This window comes from Thamnophis sirtalis, unplaced genomic scaffold (genome assembly GCF_051295495.1).
Source record: "Thamnophis sirtalis isolate CommonGarterSnake01/CBP01778 unplaced genomic scaffold, rThaSir2_p1.2 scaffold_2, whole genome shotgun sequence".
Lineage (NCBI taxonomy): Eukaryota > Metazoa > Chordata > Lepidosauria > Squamata > Natricidae > Thamnophis > Thamnophis sirtalis.
The window spans coordinates 89,167,032-89,184,435 of record NW_028261382.1 but is presented as its reverse complement, the minus strand read 5'-3'; the positions used below and the strand labels follow the sequence as shown (position 1 = coordinate 89,184,435).

General features: G+C 44.2%; 1 protein-coding gene across 2 annotated transcripts in view; it reads left to right on the top strand.

Moving 5' to 3' along the window:
• Positions 1 to 5,366: 5,366 nt before the first annotated feature.
• The window catches only part of KIRREL3 (kirre like nephrin family adhesion molecule 3), a 781,414-nt gene continuing 769,376 nt past the window's right edge, over positions 5,367 to 17,404 (top strand). The window contains exon 1 of one of the 2 annotated variants that reach the window (XM_087706343.1): positions 5,367 to 5,979. In XM_087706343.1, the coding sequence (XP_087562469.1) occupies positions 5,925 to 5,979 (55 nt within the window). In that variant the 5' untranslated portion in view covers positions 5,367 to 5,924. The remainder of the gene's footprint in view (positions 5,980 to 17,404) is intronic. The other variant, XM_087706345.1, reaches the window with a different exon arrangement.

The window sequence follows — 17,404 nt, the reverse complement described above, 5'->3', positions numbered from 1 at the left end:
TGACTTTAATATATATATATATATATATATATATATATATATATATATATATATATATATATATATATATATATATATATATATATATATATATATATATATATATATATATATATATATATATATATATATATATATATATATATATATATATATACACATACATATATATACATATATATATATATATATATATATATATATATACATACATACACACACACATACATATATATATACATACATATGTATATATGTATGTATGTATGTGTGTGTGTGTGTGTGTGTGTGTATGTATATATATATATATATATATATATATATATATATATATATATATATATATATATATATATATATATATATATATATATATATATATATATATTTTAAAATAAGAATACAATGGTTAAAATTTCGCATCATGCATACTGTTAAGAGTGGGGCTGGATACTAATCAACAGCCCCAGGCCTGCCGGAACAGCCAGGTCTTAGCAGCTTTACGGAAGGCCGGAAGAGTAGTAAGGGTCCGGATCACTACGGGAAGATCGTTCCATAGGGCCAGAGCAGCTACAGAGAAGGCCCTCCCCCGGGGAGCCGCCAACCGATATTGACCGGCCGATGGCACCCGGAGGAGGCCCAATCTGTGAGATTTTATTGGTCGTTGGGAGGTAAATGGCAGGAGGCGGTCTCTCAGGTAGCCAGGTCCTAAACCATGTAGGGCTTTAAAAGTAACAATTTTGCAGTAAACTTTCCCTGGAGTGGAGAAGGATGGGGATTTTGCAGTATCCTTCCCCTGCCACGCCCACCAAGCCATGCCCACCAAGCCACGCCCACAGAAGTGGTAGTAAAAAAACAATTGAATCCCACCACTGGCCATGTGATGGACATGTGTGTACTGGGCAGGGATTTGGACTTTCATTTGGGTGGGGAAAACCTGGAAACTTTCAGACTCGGGTTTTCCCAGATGTGCCAATATGACATCTCAAATAAAATGGAACTTTGAGGAACTTGAAGCCTCGGATTCTTCTTTCGTTGGGGGTTTCACTTGGAGCCCTGACACGAGAACTGTTGGATCCCTTTTCTTGAAAACAATAATATCAGCATACTAAATTGTCAGAAATTGGACTTGGAGGGGAAAAAAATGTCCACTGATGCTTTCTCTTTGTCTAGACATTCTTTCTCATTTGATACTTGCAACGTACAGTTCAAAAATAGCACCAGACATTTCTATTTTATTGAATTTTCATAGCTGGTTCACTTGTTCTTGAAAGATTTATTCAATTTTTCAATATCAGAGACAACTCAGGTTCATATACAACCTGCCCTAACCTAATAACTATTATTTTGTTTTGTTTAAGCCTATCATTCATTTAACAATAAAAATGCCACTATATTCCCAACTGCAGTGCAAATAATAATAATAATAACAATAATAACAACTGGTATAAACTGTAATTCTCATTATCCCATTATAAAAGTCCCAGATAATCAGATGAGTCCTTGAATAAATGCATGCATTCTTAGGGTGAGAAAGATAACATTGGCTCAACATCTTTAAGAGGGGATAAACATGTATAAACAGATTTATGGCATGTACCTGACTCAGGCCCAACAAGTGATTGATAAGCTGCCAAGCTTAATATGTCTATCATAGCAGGTAGGGGAAAAATGTAATAGATGAAGTGGGTTTTTTTGGCCTTGGGGCACAATGATCGGGGGGGGGGGGGAATCTTTATTTCCTGGATTTTATTTTTCCATGTGAGGCTGGTCTGGCAGGGCAAAGCAACTCTGTACCAGCGACTACCAAGAAGCCCCAAAATATTTATTGTTAAGTGAAACATTTGTTAAGTGAATTTCCCGCCATTTTACGACCTTTTTTTGTGACACCGTTGTTAAGTGAATCACTGCAGTGGTTAAGTTAGTAACAGGGTGGTTAAGTTAATCTTTCTTCCGTACTGACTTTGCTTGTCCGAAGGTCACAAAAGGGGATCCCCTAGCCACGGGAAACTGCAGCTGTCATAAATATGAGTCAGTTGGCAAGCCTCTGAATTTTGAACAGGTGACTAGGGGGATACTGCAACGTTGGTGAGAAAAATGGTCACAAATGACTTTTTTCAGTGACGCTTAACTCTGCATGCTCACTAAATGAACTGTTGGATTACCTGTATAAAAGGTAAAGGTTCCCCTCACACCTATGTGCTAATCGTTCCCGACTCTAGGGGGTGGTGCTCATCTCTATTTTAAAGCCAATGAGTCAGCGCTGTCCGAAGATATCTCTGTGGTCATGTGGCCTGCTTTACTAAACGGTGAAGCCGCACGGAACGCTGTTGTTTTCCCACCAAAGGTGGTCCCTATTTTTCTACTTGCATTTTTACATGCTTTAGAACTGCTAGGTTGGCAGAAGCTGGGGCAAGTAACGGGAGCTCGCTCCGTTACACCGCATAGGGATTCGAACCGCCAAACTGCCGATCTTTCTGATCGACAAGCTCAGCATCTTAGCCACTGAGCCACTGTTTCCCTTATACCAGTGTTTTTCAACCTTGGCCACTTGAAGATGTCCAGACTTCAACTCCCAGAATTCCCCAGCCAGCGGACATCTTCAAGTGGCCAAGGTTGAGAAACACTGCCTTATGCTATCTGTGTAGACTTGAGCAATTTAAGCATGCTCAGTTTCCAGCAGTGCTTTCCAGGAAAGGTGATTTCATGAGCTCAGGATGGTCTCAAGAGAAATTAAACAAGTAAGTCACCTGCGGTGCTTTCCAGGAATGTGAGGTGTCCGGGGAACTGACAGGCTACTGCCAAAGGTATTCAGATTATAGTGTCATTTTCTAGCTTCTTCCTCATGTTCGAACCTAAGAGAAGAAGCTTCGTGGCCAAAAGAGTAGCAGGATTATTAAGCGGGGGACAAAGAAGAGCCGGAATCAAACATGCTTATTTGTTCCACTGCAGCCAAAGACAAGCTTGTAATGTCTATTTCTTTAACTGCCGCTCCAGGGAGAAGGTCAGAAGTGGTATTCAGCAGGTTCTGACCACTTCTGGAGAACCGGTAGTGGAAATTTTGAGTAGTTTGGAGAACCGGTAAATACCACCTCTGACTGGCCTTGCCCCCATTTATTCTCTGCCTCCCAAATCCCAGCTGATCAGGAGGGAATGGGGATTCCGCAGTAACCTTTCCACACCCACCAAGAAACGCCCACAGAACCACTGGAGAAGGTGGACAGGTTGCCAAGATTTTCCTTGGCCTTCGCTCTTCTGCACCTACACCGGCCTGTTTTGCAGAGATGAGTAGGTGAGATCCACCTGCTTCAAAAATTAAAGTTTCCAGCTGTCCTTTTTCTGCCTTCTTGGGCTTAAAAGTCCAGCGAGTGGCCAAACTCAACCTGGCTTTTTTTTAAAAAAAGTCAATCTAGAAAGGATCACAAGGGACAGCAGGAGCAACGTGTCCAAAATGGAGGCCCTGCCTAAACCCCTGCCTTCTTCCCTATACAGGTAGCCCTCGACTTATCACCACCATTGAGGCCAACATTTCTGTTGTTAAATGAGACATTTGTTAAGGGAGCTTTGTCCCATGTTACCACTTTTCTAGCCGTGGTTGTCTAAGTGAATCCCTACAGTTGCTATATCAGTAACTGGGTTGTGAAGTGGTTCTGGCTTCCCCATTGACTTTGCTTGTCAGAAGGTCCCAATAGGGTTTTTTGACACCGCAAAGCTCATAAATACGAAGCAGTTGCCAAACATCTGAATTTTGACAAATCAAAATGGAGATGCTGGAAAGGTGGTAACCATGAAAAAGGGTCATAGGTCATGTTTTTTTTTTCCAGTGACCTTGTAACTTTGCTCACTAGAGAAGCTGTTGTAAGTTGAGGACTATCTTTATTTCTTAAGGCAGGGCTCAGCAGGCTTGTCTTGACAATTCTAGGGACCCCCTAGAGATCCCATCCTCCCTTATAGACTAGGTCAATCTTGGACCACGAGCAGAGATTTCCTACATGTGTATTGTGTGTGTGGGGGGGGTATGATGCTTAGTACGTGACCCGTCAAAAGCGTGAACGTCATAAGCGCGCCAACAACACCGCAGCGCTAAAACCGTGATTTCAAAAGCGCGCCGACAACAGCGCGCCGACAGAAGCACGATTTCATTTAAGGTAAGATTTACAGTTAGGTTTAGGTTTAGGTTTAGGTTTAGGGTTAGGTTTAGGGTTAGGTTTAGGGTTAGGTTTAGGGTTAGGTTTAGGGTTAGGTTTAGGGTTAGGTTTAGGGTTAGGTTGAGGGTTACGTTACAGCGCGCTTCTGTCGGCGCACTTGTCGGCGCGCTTTAGGGCTAATTAGTCGCTCATTCGTCGCGCGGTTTTGTCACTGCGCTTTAGACACCGCTTTTGTTGTGCGCGCATTTGTGGTGGAACTGCTTAGTAAGGCTCCTTCAGCTGCCCTTCCATCTCACAGAGTTTTCTTGCCAGGGTTAGCAGAATAACAGAATAATAGAAGGGACCTTAAAAGTCCTCCAGTCCAACTCCCTGCTCAGGCAAGAAAACCCTATACCAGCGCGTCAAATTCTGTCATCACGTGACACATTGTGACTCCCCCCCCACTTTGCTAAAAGGGGTGTGTGTGTGAGTCTGACACCCTTTCCCTTACACCATTTCAGACAAATGCTTGTCCAATCTCTTCTTTAAAAAAACTTCCAGTGTTGGAGCAGCCACAACTTCTGGAGAAAACCTGCTCCACTGATTTCATTGCTGTAACTGACAGGAAATTTCTCCTCAGTTCTAAGTTGCTTCTCTCCTTGATTAGTTTCCACCCATTGCTTCTTGTTCTACCCTCAGGTGCTTTGGAGAATAGCTTGACTCCCTCTTCTTTGTGGCAGCCCCTGAGATATTGGAAGGCTGCTATCCTGTCTCCCCTAGTCCTTCTTTTCATTCAACTACAGTTACCCAGTTCCTGCAACCGTTCTTGATAAGTTTTAGCCTCCAGTCCCCTAATCCTCTTTGTTGCTCTTCTCTGCCCTCTTTCTAGAGTCCCCACATCTTTTATTTTGTTACATGGTGGCCATCCAAAACTGTATTCCTAGCGTGGCCTTCCTTATCAAAAGTGGCACTAACACTTCGTCTTATCACCCAACCGCCAATAAGCGTTTTTTTTGCCCAGGCCAAGAGCGGCCTGAGGAGAAGGAGGAGAGCCTCCGCCTCAAAGGCGGGCTGCCCTCTCGGCCACGGGTCGCGCGGCTGGCCCTCATGCGAGCCGGCTCGGAGAAGAGCCCGCTGACCTTCCGCCGCGCGCAAAAAGCTGCGCCCCGCGTCTCCCCGTCCCCCCCCCCCTCAGCCTCCAGACGCGCTGAGCTCGAGCCGCCGTTCCGTACCTCGCTGGGGCTGGGCGGAGCGGCTGGCTTGTGGCTCTCGGGGGTCGCTTCCCCCAAACTTGTCAGGCTCGCGTCTCCCTCCCGCCCGCCTTCCTTCCCTTGGCCAGGAGTTCCTCTTGAAAGCCTTCCCCGCTCGCCGCGTCAGTCAGCCAGGGTTGCAGGCAGCGGCGGTAGGAGGAGCTCCTTCGCGAGAAGAGGAGGCGGAGGCGGCGGCCGGCGAGGCTCGGAGCTCGGGAATGGAGCGGCGGAGAGCGCGTACATGAGCGACGAGGCCGGTCAGCTCGCCAGTCGACGGGCAGCGAGGGAGGAAAAAGGCTGAGGAGACGCCGCTGTTGCTTCTGCCGCCGCCGCCGCCGCTGCTGCTTCGCTCCGGCTCCGCTTCTAGCCGCCGTCTTCGCCTCTATTAACCGCCGCAGCTGCAGCCGGGGAAGCTCGGGTACTCGAGAGAGACAGAGAGAAACAAACCGAGGAGCGCCGGCCGGGAGGATCGCTGGGGCGAGCGCTCCAACTGTGGCTGAGCTCCAGCGCGCAACTTCGTCTCTCTTCTCCCTTCCAACTCCGAGGAATGAAAGCTTTCCAGGCGGATTTGGCTCTGCTCTGCTTCTTCCTTCTCAGCCAAGGTAAGGAAAGGAAGGGAGATTTCCTCGCCTTTGGTGACTTTTTTCCCCCCTTCCTCCCGAGGATGGCTGGTTCTGGATGGGAAGCCCTCCTCGACCTGCGCTAAGAAAGAGAAAAAAAAAGGGGGGGGACGGGAGAAAACTCCTGGCGACTTTCTGCCCGGAGCTCCTCTTGCACCCTTCTCTGGCTCTCCCTGCGCTCCGAAGGGGAGAAGGAGAACCGGAGAAAGGGGGAGATTTGGGGGCCGGGGGGGGGTCCTTCTTTCGGAACAGCTGACGGCCGGTCGCCTTTCATAGCTCGCCTTGCTTTCTTCGCCTTCTCCTAAAAAAAAAACGAGTTTGTGCTTTCCCCGCCACGGGTTCGAGGCGCCTTTTCAAGCTGCCCTTTTCTGTAACGTCTGGAAGAGGGAAGGATGGTCGCGGAGGGCTGGACGTAGCAACGGCCCCTTCTTGTCCACGGTTGCTCAGAAGTAGCGACCGAGGGACTTTTTAAAGGATCCTTTATTCCGCCCTAAGGGAGGGGGGGTGTACACCGAAGCGCTGCCCGAACCCCCCCAAGTGTTTTTGTCTAGGATTTCCCGGTTAGCGGTTTTGGTCCTCCCTCAGCTCCTCCGTGGGTTTTGTTTAGGTGTTGGTGTCTCTTGAATGCACCGAGAGCAGCCGTTCGATTTTGCTAGGGCAGAGAAAATCCCCTTCGGTTGGATTTTATTTATTTTGGGGAGGGGGGGGTGCGCTTCGGCAGAAGAAGCCTGTAGGGTTAGCGCGGCGGCAGGAATGGCGCGGTCTGGTATGCTTTCAGGGGTCAGCTCAGCATCCTTAAAGGAAAAAAACGAGGAAGGCGTGTGTGTGTTTTTGTGTCTGTCTGTCTGCAGGAGAGAGCTCAGAAACACGAGAAAAATCCTGTGCCTAAACTTGAATCCTGGCACCGTTTTCTGCTGCAATCGACTTGGCTTAGGAAGCAGATCCGGGATGATTTCTGGAGGTGGGATAAACGGCTTGGATCTGGGATGTTGGGAGGTCACCTGTGGAATTAGGGAGTTGGAGTAACTTTATGCGCCCTAGAATAACAGCCCCATCCCGGGCCAAAGCTGTGGTCCACCTGAGCCTTAAGGTGACATCCACCTGTTCAAGCTTCCTGCCAGATCTGGGAGCTGAGGTTCCTGAGTGTTTTTGTCCTGAGGAATCCAAAAGGTTTGTGGGGTGAAATGAAAAGGCAAACGTAGACGCTTCTGACTGCCAAAAGGTAACCCAAATCTATCATCCTTGTCTCCTTTGCTGGAAGTAGGAGACTGGGTAATTATCTCTGTGCTCAGCTGTTTCATATTCATTTTGTATTTTATTTTGTTTGTGTAAGGGTTAGTTCTCCTCTCCTTTTTTCCTTCTTGAATATAGACTTCTGTCTTTCCTCCTTCCCTTTTTGAAATCAAAGTGTGCTTTTTTAATATAAGCTTGTCCGGCAAAGGCTGCTTCCTAAGGGGCCAAGATTTGAGAGCTGGTCCGGTCCACTTCCTCTACAGAAGTCGGCTCTTGGTTATAATTTTTGTGATGATGATGATAGCAGCAGTTCTCCTCCTCACCTTGTGGGTACCAGGAATCACTACATTAGAGGGACATAACAGACAGTTAGAGGGACATAACAGACAGGCATTTAACCTGGGATCTAAGCGAGGTTTCATTTCCTTGTCCTCCTGATTTTCTACTTCAAAGTCTGGGGAGGCAGGAGAGGGGAAGACACCTTTAAAAGTAGAGCCATTCAACATCCAAAGCTCTTGTCTGTCCGTCCTGTAAAAAGTGTGTCCTCGGGATCTTGTTGGTATCTTTTGAGGTGATAGTGTAGATCTTCTCCCAGAGCTATTCCTGTTCCTTTCTACAGTTGAGTAATTAAACTTGTATGCATGTGTGTCCGGGGGGGGGGGGGGGTGTTATATTTGAAGGCACAAAGGATAGGATGGCAGGAAACTGGGTTACTAGTCCACCAAAACTTGCCCTAGGAATTTGGCATTGCTTTCATCCTTTTGCTGTAAAGACTAATCCAGCGTCTAAAATACTATGAAAAGATTGAGCGAAATGAGCCACATGCAAGAAGTTTTCTCTGCCAGATGCATATCTAAATGCATTTGCTACTGCTAGGACTTTTGCCCCACTCATGCATCGTGAGTAGATCAGGACCCGAAGGTCCAATTGTTTTTCCAGGGGTGAGATACTAGAGACATTTTTTGGTTGGACATGATTTCTTCCTTGGCTGTGAAGTTTGTTGGTCTTAGCACTGCATGCCAAACTCTTCAGTGGCTACTTAAGTTTCAAGACTACTACTATATGCTGTCCACAAGGCTGGGGAGACTGAGTGAAAAGCCCAGCAGTCTCAATTAGGAAGCAAGAAAAAGCAGTGTTCTAGCCCTCAAGGCTGCTGGAAGATCTGCATTGGGTTAGGGAGGAAAAATTAACTAGCTGCAGAATAATATATTTGGGAACTGGGGGTGAGAAGGAATCTATAAGGTATTTGTGTCTGGCTGAGGTATATGAATAAGATTACTGAGTACGGAAGTGGAAGGAACTCCAAACAGAATGCCTGTCTTACCTAGGGTCTCACAAAAACGTACTTTTGTGTGAAACAATGTCCATTCAAGTCCTCCAAATCAGGTGGTCAAAGTAGATGAGCTTTTAGAAAGTGGTTCACACTACTCAAATCTTGGGAAGTGATGCCTAATCATCAGATGGCCGTTATCTACTTATTGTTTCCCAAATCACTTGTTTTGTAAGGATTGTTCTGCATCTCTGCATTTAAGCAAGTCTTAGTTTGACATCTCTTGGCTCGTAACCTCCTGTTGCAAAATACATCCACTTTTTTTTTTCTTTTTTTTTGGAGGAGAGCCTGTTAATATGCTCCTGCCTTCCTGCAGAGCCTCTTAAGCGGTATCATTTTCAGACTTGCTCTTCAAAGCCAAATTTCCATTGTACCACCAACGTGTAAAATGTTCAGGGGTAAATCCATAGTGCCCACTCTTCCACACTTGTGGTATCTTAAGTGAGATTCTCAGTACTGTACAGTAATTAAAGTGGGAGGAGATATAGAAAAGCACAGATGGAAGGGCTCCATTTACAGTCATCTTAAGTTTCCCTTAAGATGGCACAGCAGCTCAAGAAATTGCTTCTCTGTGGGTGGCATTAGGATTCTTGGTCAGCATGTATATATAACTAGCCTATATCCTGTCTCAGGATGGCTAGATATATATTTGGTCTGTTCCTCCCACCTTACTGATTTTTTTCCCCTTCCCTGCTGCTTTTTCTTTCCCTAAGCTGTCAAGACTATATCGTATGTCATGAAAACTAGTATAATGTCATGAGACAATTCACTTCCTACTAGCGTGTGACATCAGTGGTGTTTCTTGGTAGAAGAAATATGTCCCTATCGCAGGCAAAACACAAAAGCTTTTGGTAATTACTGGTTTTCCTATGTTTTGTTTTGAATTTGAATTTTCCTGCTCTGAAACAGCTTAGGGTAGAAGTAAGGGAAGAGACTTCCTTCTCTCACACCATCTGCTGGGGTTATCACAGCCCTGATAGGATGCCTAGTTTTTGAGTGGTATGTTGCTGTCACAAAACAAACTTCTAGAGTCAGTGGTGTAAGATCTTCCCACCTCTACCACCACCACCACCTCCTCCTCCTCCCCCCCACTCCTCCTCCTCCTCTTCCTCCTCTTCCTTCCCCTTCTCCAGCTATAACATTTGACAAAGGACTTGCATTTCTCAGTAGCTTAGGAAGAAACAGATCTAATAATCAAGATGTCTAAAAACCTTGGGGAAAACTGACTCCATAAATTGAGAATCTGTCATGGGTTGGCCCACTTCCTCCACCGTTATCACGCTTGCCCCATTGACTTGCCTGATACTATTTAATGGAGCTCAGATTTTCTTTTGTTTGTAAGCATGAGAGATGGCAAAGATTGCTGCTACTTCTTCCCTCTGGTCACTTAAGCAGAACAGTTTAATGGTAGGTAGCAGGTACATCTAAGGTTCTGTTATGGGTCTTGCCATGTATACAACAATGCAGATCTCTGATGCCATTTCCAAAATGGAAATCAGTAGAGGAAACTGAGGTCTTTCTTGGATAAAGTAACACCAGTGAGACAGGTTCTAATCAACTTCTGGTTGTGAAGACCTTCTCTTTATGTATTCAGTGTCCACCCAAAGGAAGACAAGAGTCAGGCATTTTCTGCATTCCCTTTGGAGTAGTTTCTCAAGGAGAAGCCATATGACATTTTTCAGGCTTTCCACCAAGACTTCAGATTATATCTTATTCATCAATCAGTTTTTTTCTGCCACTCTTAGCAGTATTTGATATTTTGCAATCTGCAATAATACCTAACATATTTAATGCAGTCTAGTGCAGAAGTGGATCATCTGATCATTGCTGGGTGAAAAACCAACAGGGAACCAGCCACGGTGAATAAAAATGAAAAAGAACTAAGCTATTAAAATTAATAGTGAGATGCTCTTTGGCTCTCAATTCCCTTTGTAAAAGAAAGTTCGTGGAGAATTTAGCTAACGATAATCAGTATTCCTCTTGGAAATATTACCTGCCCAATCTTTTGCGACGGTTCCTCTATCTTTAGATCTAACAGACATTTAAATACATTCCCTGTGTTCGCCCCCCCCCCAACATCGGTTTTCTAATCGTGTCCTACCAGAACTATAGCATTTATTAGAGCCTAGTATGCTGCTTATGCATAACCATGTTGTCAAGATTTTGGGTTGAGATACAACATTTTAGCTAAAATATGATTGTGATGCTAGAAGTTGATACAGTGAAATGTGAATGGAGTTATGGATGAAGTCTTTTAGAATTCTCATAACATAGAACCAGAATCCTGCATTCACGTGGATTGGTGATTTAAAAAGAAGACCTCTCATGCTTGTTAAGTATTAGTAAGCATTTAAGTTCTTATTCGATAGAGTGTTTTTTTCCCCGTAAACCCTTGCTGGGAAATCTGGTTGATGAGAAATCAAGAATCAGGTTCTGGAGTAGGGAGGATTTGAGACACCTGAGCACATTGTTGGAGGATTGATAATTTAAATATAAGAAAGGATAAATGTTTGGGGAAATATCAGAACGTTCATTTTGGGGAAAGATCTAAAAGAGTAGCAGGGTTTTGGGAGGTAGAAAATAGTAATTCAGAGTGGATATAGATAGATGGATGGATGGATGGATGGATGGATGGATGGATGGATGGATGGATGGATGGATGGATAGGTAGATAGATGATAGATAGATAGATAGATAGATAGATAGATAGATAGATAGATAGATAGATAGATATACCGTGTTTCCCCAAAAATAAGACAGGGTCTTATTTTCTTTTTATCCCCCAAACAAGCACTTGGGCTTATTTTAGGGGAGGTTTTATTATTTTTGAGGTGCAGGAGATTGTGAGCGTGGTCACCTCATGGCTGCTGCTGTGTTGCAGTATTTTCAGGGAGGGCTTATTTTGGGGGGATGGCTTATTTTGGGGGGATGGCTTATTTTAGTGCATGCGCTCAAAAGCCCTATTGGGCTTATTATCCAGGGAGGTCTTATTTTCAGGGAAGCAGGGTAGATATAAACAAACAATTTGTGGCACATTTGCTGAAATAAGGAAACTATGATTAAGATAGGTTCCTAGTTACATATGTATATGTATATATTGCAGTAAGCATTACCGCCATGTGGAGAAGCCTTTGAAAGAAGCCGAAAGCAATTTCCCCTTACATCCCTAAGCTGAAGATTTATTTGAGAATGTACTTTGTATCAAGTGGGGGTACCTCATCGGTATTTTAGAATCTTAGTTTGCTCGGTCTAGGTTTAAATTATTGCCCTCGTAATGAGAAGCATGCAGAAACCTGTTTTTCCCCCTTCCTGCAGTGAGAGACACTTCATATGAAGTCTCTCCAAAGTCTATTTTCCCTTTACCTGTGAGTATTGAACTGCTGCTTCCATCCTGAAGAAGCCAATGTCCCAATGATTTTGATGGGTACTTATATCCTGTGTGTCCTCAGCTTGTCATTAAAGGCAGACTCTCCAAGGAGCCTTTCGTCCACAGGATCTATCTTCCATTCTAATATTCATTATACATACTCCAATGTTCCTTATTTGAGGAGTTCTTGAGCTCTCTGAACTTGGTTGTGTTCTTGCAGACCTTTCATCAACCCAAATGAGTACTGATGATATTACTTAGTGATTGAGTGATGAAATGTATCTCCAAGAAAATATCCAAGCTCAGAGAGCACCAAGGACTCCTCATTTCAACCCTGAGCTACAACTATCCTCCTTTATTGGTTCCTTATAGAATAGAATAGATATAGAATTCTTTATTGGCCAAGTCTGATTGGACACACACGGAATTTGTCCTTGGTGCATATGCTCTTAGTGTACATAAAGAAAAACAAGATATAATACATTCATCAAGAATCATAAGATACAACACTTAGTCATAGGTTACCAATAAGCAATCAAATCATACTAGGAAACAAATAAACAATATAAAATTTAAAGAGACAAGCAACATGGTCATAAGTGGAAAGAGATAGGTACTAGGAAGAGAAAAATAATAGTAATACAGTCTTAGTAGATAATTTGACAGTGTTCTGGGGAGTAGTTGTTGAGCACAGTGATGGCATTTGGGGAAAAACTGTTCTTGTGTCTAGTTGTCGGTGTGCAGTCCTCTCTAGCATCGTTTTTAGGGTAGAAGTTGAAACAATTTATTTCCAGGATGTGAGGGGTCTGTAGATATTTCCACAGCCCTCTTTTTGACTCATGCAGTATACGTTTACTTACATTTATGTATTATATTAGTATATTATATTAGTATACATTTACTTACCATATACTAAGCCATTATTTGGCAATGGCTTAGTATATATAAGAGGACTCCGCCCCTTGATCTGTCAATCCTGGTTTGTAAAATCCTTTCATGCGTGACATGATGGTTTGGGGCAACAGAGAATGCCTTCATGGGATGGGTGAACTTAGCCAATGAGTCAGCGGATAGCAATAGCAATAGCAGTTAGACTTATATACCGCTTCATAGGGCTTTCAGCCCTTTCTAAGCGGTTTACAGAGTCAGCATATCGCCCCCACAGTCTGGGTCCTCATTTCACCCACCTTGGAAGGATGGAAGGCTGAGTCAATCTTGAGCCGGTGAGATTTGAACCACTGAACTGCAGATAACAGTCAGCTGAAGTGGCCTGCAGTACTGCACCCTAACCACCGCACCATCTCGGCTCTTATAAGCGAAGCATTGTTCTGAAATGTTTGCAGAAACTAAAGGCTCAATTCGTGAGCATTGTACGTGGTTTGGCTACCCCCCCCCCACTGCCCCCAATCAAGTCGATTAGGAGACTATTCTCAAAGAATTGGATTCAACAGAGGATTAGGTGGAAATAGGCAAAGATAATTATTGTAATCTAAAACCAAAGTTGCTTATTTATTTATTTGTCTTGAATTCATGGATAGGCTTTCTTTTTTTGTGCTTTTTAAAATATCCAAGCTTTTTTAAAAAAAAATCGGTGAGGTTGCTGTCTTTTTTTCTTTCTCTCCTTTTATAACACAGTCTCTGGTCTGCCTGTTCTTTGCCTGTTCCATTTCTGTTCGGTTTAAATCATAAGCCAAACTTTTTTTAAAAGAAAAATCTGTGCCTTGAGGGGATACACTTACTATACCTACATACTTTCTAATTGATGGAGCAGACCCCCCAACCTCCTGGAAGCATTGTTGTGTCCCGTCCCCCCCCCCCCAATTTCTGTTTAAAGCTTTCAGAGAAATAGAGGTGCCATATCTATGGAAAGATCACATACTTGTTCACTATGTTATCTCTCAAAGTCTTTTCTACAAACTGTTAAAGAGATTCCAGTTCTTAATTAGTGATTATCTCTGCACTATTTCTGATGAATGAAAGTTAAGCTAATGATTTTATAGACGGAGTGGAATAGTTTTCCCTTTATTACACTGCTTAGAAGCATTTATCATCTGCTCGAAGATGGCATTTTCTCCCAATACAATACCTGCTTTTTGTTTTTGTTTCTTTAAATGGAGTAGGTGCTTTTCCCAATCTAGAGGATGGTTTTTCTCTTTCCAGACGTTTTAAGGAATGCAAAATGAAAACGTAAAAACATAAAGGTGTGTGGGAGATTTTCTCCTGTACAATAGATTGGAATACATTGGAGACTCACATTTGGAGATTCCTGCATTTTATGCCGAGGTGGCGCAGTGGTTAAATGCAGCACTGCAGGCTACTGCTAGATCAGCAGTTCAGCGGTTCAAATCTCACCGACTCAGGGTTGACTCAGCCTTCCATCCTTCCGAGGTGGGTAAAATGAGGACCCAGATTGTTGGGGGCAATATGCTGACTCTCTGTAAACCGCTTAGAGAGGGCTGAAAGCCCTATGAAGCGGTATATAAGTCTACTGCTATTGCTATTGCTATTCTCACAATAAAATGAGCATTCAACCTTTTCATGGTGAACCTTTCCTCCTTCATCCACGCCTTAACATGAGAACTGACTGGAACTGCACTTCATAACATGGTACTCAAAATGCGGAGGAGTTAACATAAGCTACAGAAATTCAAGCACAGGATTTCAGCTGCCATTCATGCTTCTAGCCTTGGAATATGGTTCATGACCTTCTGTTTTCAGAAGATGATTTTTTTTAAAAAAATCAATTATTGGTGTCGGGTAGATAAATGTGGTTTGATTCTTCCCAAGTTGGTTTATTTTGCAACAGGAAAGGATGTCATACTGCAGGGGTGAAGATCTCAATTATGCAAGGAGGGTGTTCGCCAATTTAGTTTGCTGAACCTCATGACCAGGAGGACTCTGCCATCTTGGGTATGTAAAGGTGGACCAGAACTTCCTTATTGTAAGGCGATAAGGAAGTTCTGATTCAGATGTACCAATGGTGGAATTCAATTTTTTTAAAACTTCCGGTTCTGTGGGCGTGGCTTTGTGGGCATGGGAGGGGATACTGCGAAATCCCCATTCCCTCCCCACTCTCAACATTTCTGCTACTGGTTCTCCAGAACCTGTCAGAACTGGCTGAATGCCATCTCTGAGCTGTACCTACACAACATGATTGAACTGAGGCACAGCAGATGAATTCAGCCAAAGCGGTAGGGTGTTTTGGTTGAAATGTTCAATTTAGGTTGAACATTTCAACATTTTACATTTTAGATCTTCTTCTTCTTCTTCTTCTTCTTCTTCTTCTTCTTCTTCTTCTTCTTCTTCTTCTTCTTCTTCTTCTTCTCTCCTCCTCCTCCTCCTCCTCCTCCTCCTCCTCCACCTCCTCCTCCTCCTTCTTCTTCTTCTCCTTCTTCTTCTTCTCCTCCTCCTCCCCCTCCCCTCCCCCTCCCCTGCCTCCTCCTCCTCCTTCCATATCCATCATCAGATGTTGGCAATTATGTTGGTGATCCTATTTTTATCAACAGCCTGAGTTTTGTCCAAACCAGTCCCTTAGATTTTGAAGCCATGAGGTTCTTCTTCTCCCTGGACTTCATTTGCCTTCAGCCTTTCCTTGGAGGATTAAGTGAAGGATGCCGTATTTTTCTGGGTGTCGCATCACATGTCCAAAATTTAGGTTTGGGAAGTTCCTATTCTAGTCAACTACAGTCATCTATGTTCATTGGTGTTTTCAGACCAGTTTCAGTGTAGGTAGCTCCACAGGGCTGCTGTGGGGAGAATTTGGAAGAAGTTGTGCAGCGAGAATGGTACCCCCACTCTTGAAGGAATGGTGGGATATGAATCTCCTTCAAAAGCTAAGTCTATTTGGCTTTGTGGGGCTGCTTACTCAGCTCCTCTGCCTTCTGTTCCAAACGACAGATAAACACCAGCACAGAACATTGTTGCACATCACCTTTAATTGTTAAAAAATATTTGCATGCTGCTTCGTATTTTCAACACCTGGCAGCATTTTGCAATAGTAACAAAAGAGACAATGCCTGGCAAATAGTGCGATTTGTTCGAAGCAAAATTGGGGAAGAGTTCATGCTTTGAGGAGGGCACTTAAGGGGATCTGATTTTAAGTGATACACACAGTTGCACGGCATCACAAGAGGAAGTCAGTCATTTGATTGGGCAAGTATTGCTGTTCTAAGACTCATTGCAAGGAGCAGTCACGCTGGGAAATGCAAATACACCCATTTCTAAATGATTTTGATCATTTTTTAAAAGACCTGCTTCAGAATCCCGCTTTTCCTTATAGGTAGTTTGCCTAAAGCAGGGGTGTCAAACTTGATTTCATTCAGGGCTGCATCAATAGCAATAGCAATAGCAGTTAGACTTATATACCGCTTCATAGGGCTTTCAGCCCTCTCTAAGCGGTTTACAGAGTCAGCATATTGCCCCCAACAACAATCTGGGTCCTCATTTTACCCACCTCGGAAGGATGGAAGGCTGAGTCAACCCTGAGCCGGTGAGATTTGAACAGCCGACCTGCAGAACTGCAGTCAGCTGAAGTAGCCTGCAGTGCTGCATTTAACCACTGCGCCACCTCAGCTCTTCAAATGGTCAAACGGCATAGGGTTGTGTTTGACCTCAGGGGCCCGGGGATTGGTGTGGCTTGGATAGGCATGGCCAACTCAACATCCCTTGTGTTAGGGGCAACTGTGGTGGCCAAGTGCGTTTCAGAGACCCTCCCTCACTCTCATTACAATCTTCCTTTTCTTCTTTTTCCTTTCCTCTTCATCCTCCTTTCTTCTTCCTTCTCCTCTTTCCTCCCTTTTTCTCTTCCCATCTTCCCTGTCGATCTCCGGGTACGCTTCAAGGTGCTACTTGTCACCCATAAAGCCCTTCATGGTAGTGGATCTGGGTACTTGAGAGACCGCCTACTGCCAATTACCTCCACGCGACCTATTAGATCTCATCGACTAGGCCTCCTCCGAGTTCCATCTGCCGATCAATGTCGACTGGCAACCACGCGAAGGAGAGCCTTCTCTGTGGCAGCTCCGACCCAATGGAACGATCTCCCCGTGGAGATTCGTACCCTCACCACCCTCCAGACCTTCCGCACAGCCCTCAGAATCTGGCTATCCCGTCAGGCCTGGAGTTAAGACTGTAACCCGCCCGAATGGTATGAATGTTGTGTTTTAATTATGTATTGTCTTATATGTTAAAAGTTTGTCTTCCTCCCCCCCCCCTTTTAAGTTGTGAGCCACCCTGAGTCCCCCCAGGGAAAAGGGCGGCATATAAATAAACTTATTTATCTATCTATCTATCTTCCCTTCTTTTTCTTTGTCTTTCCTCTTCCCTCTTCTCCTTTCCTGTCCCTTCCCGCATGTTCAAATGCAAAAGGGGAAACAGTTCTTTTGTTTTGCTAGCCCTCTGCCAGCCAGAAGAGAGTGGCAGAAGCACTGAAGGCCAGTCTTCTGCTGTTTCCAGGATGGCCCTGCAGGCTAGATCTA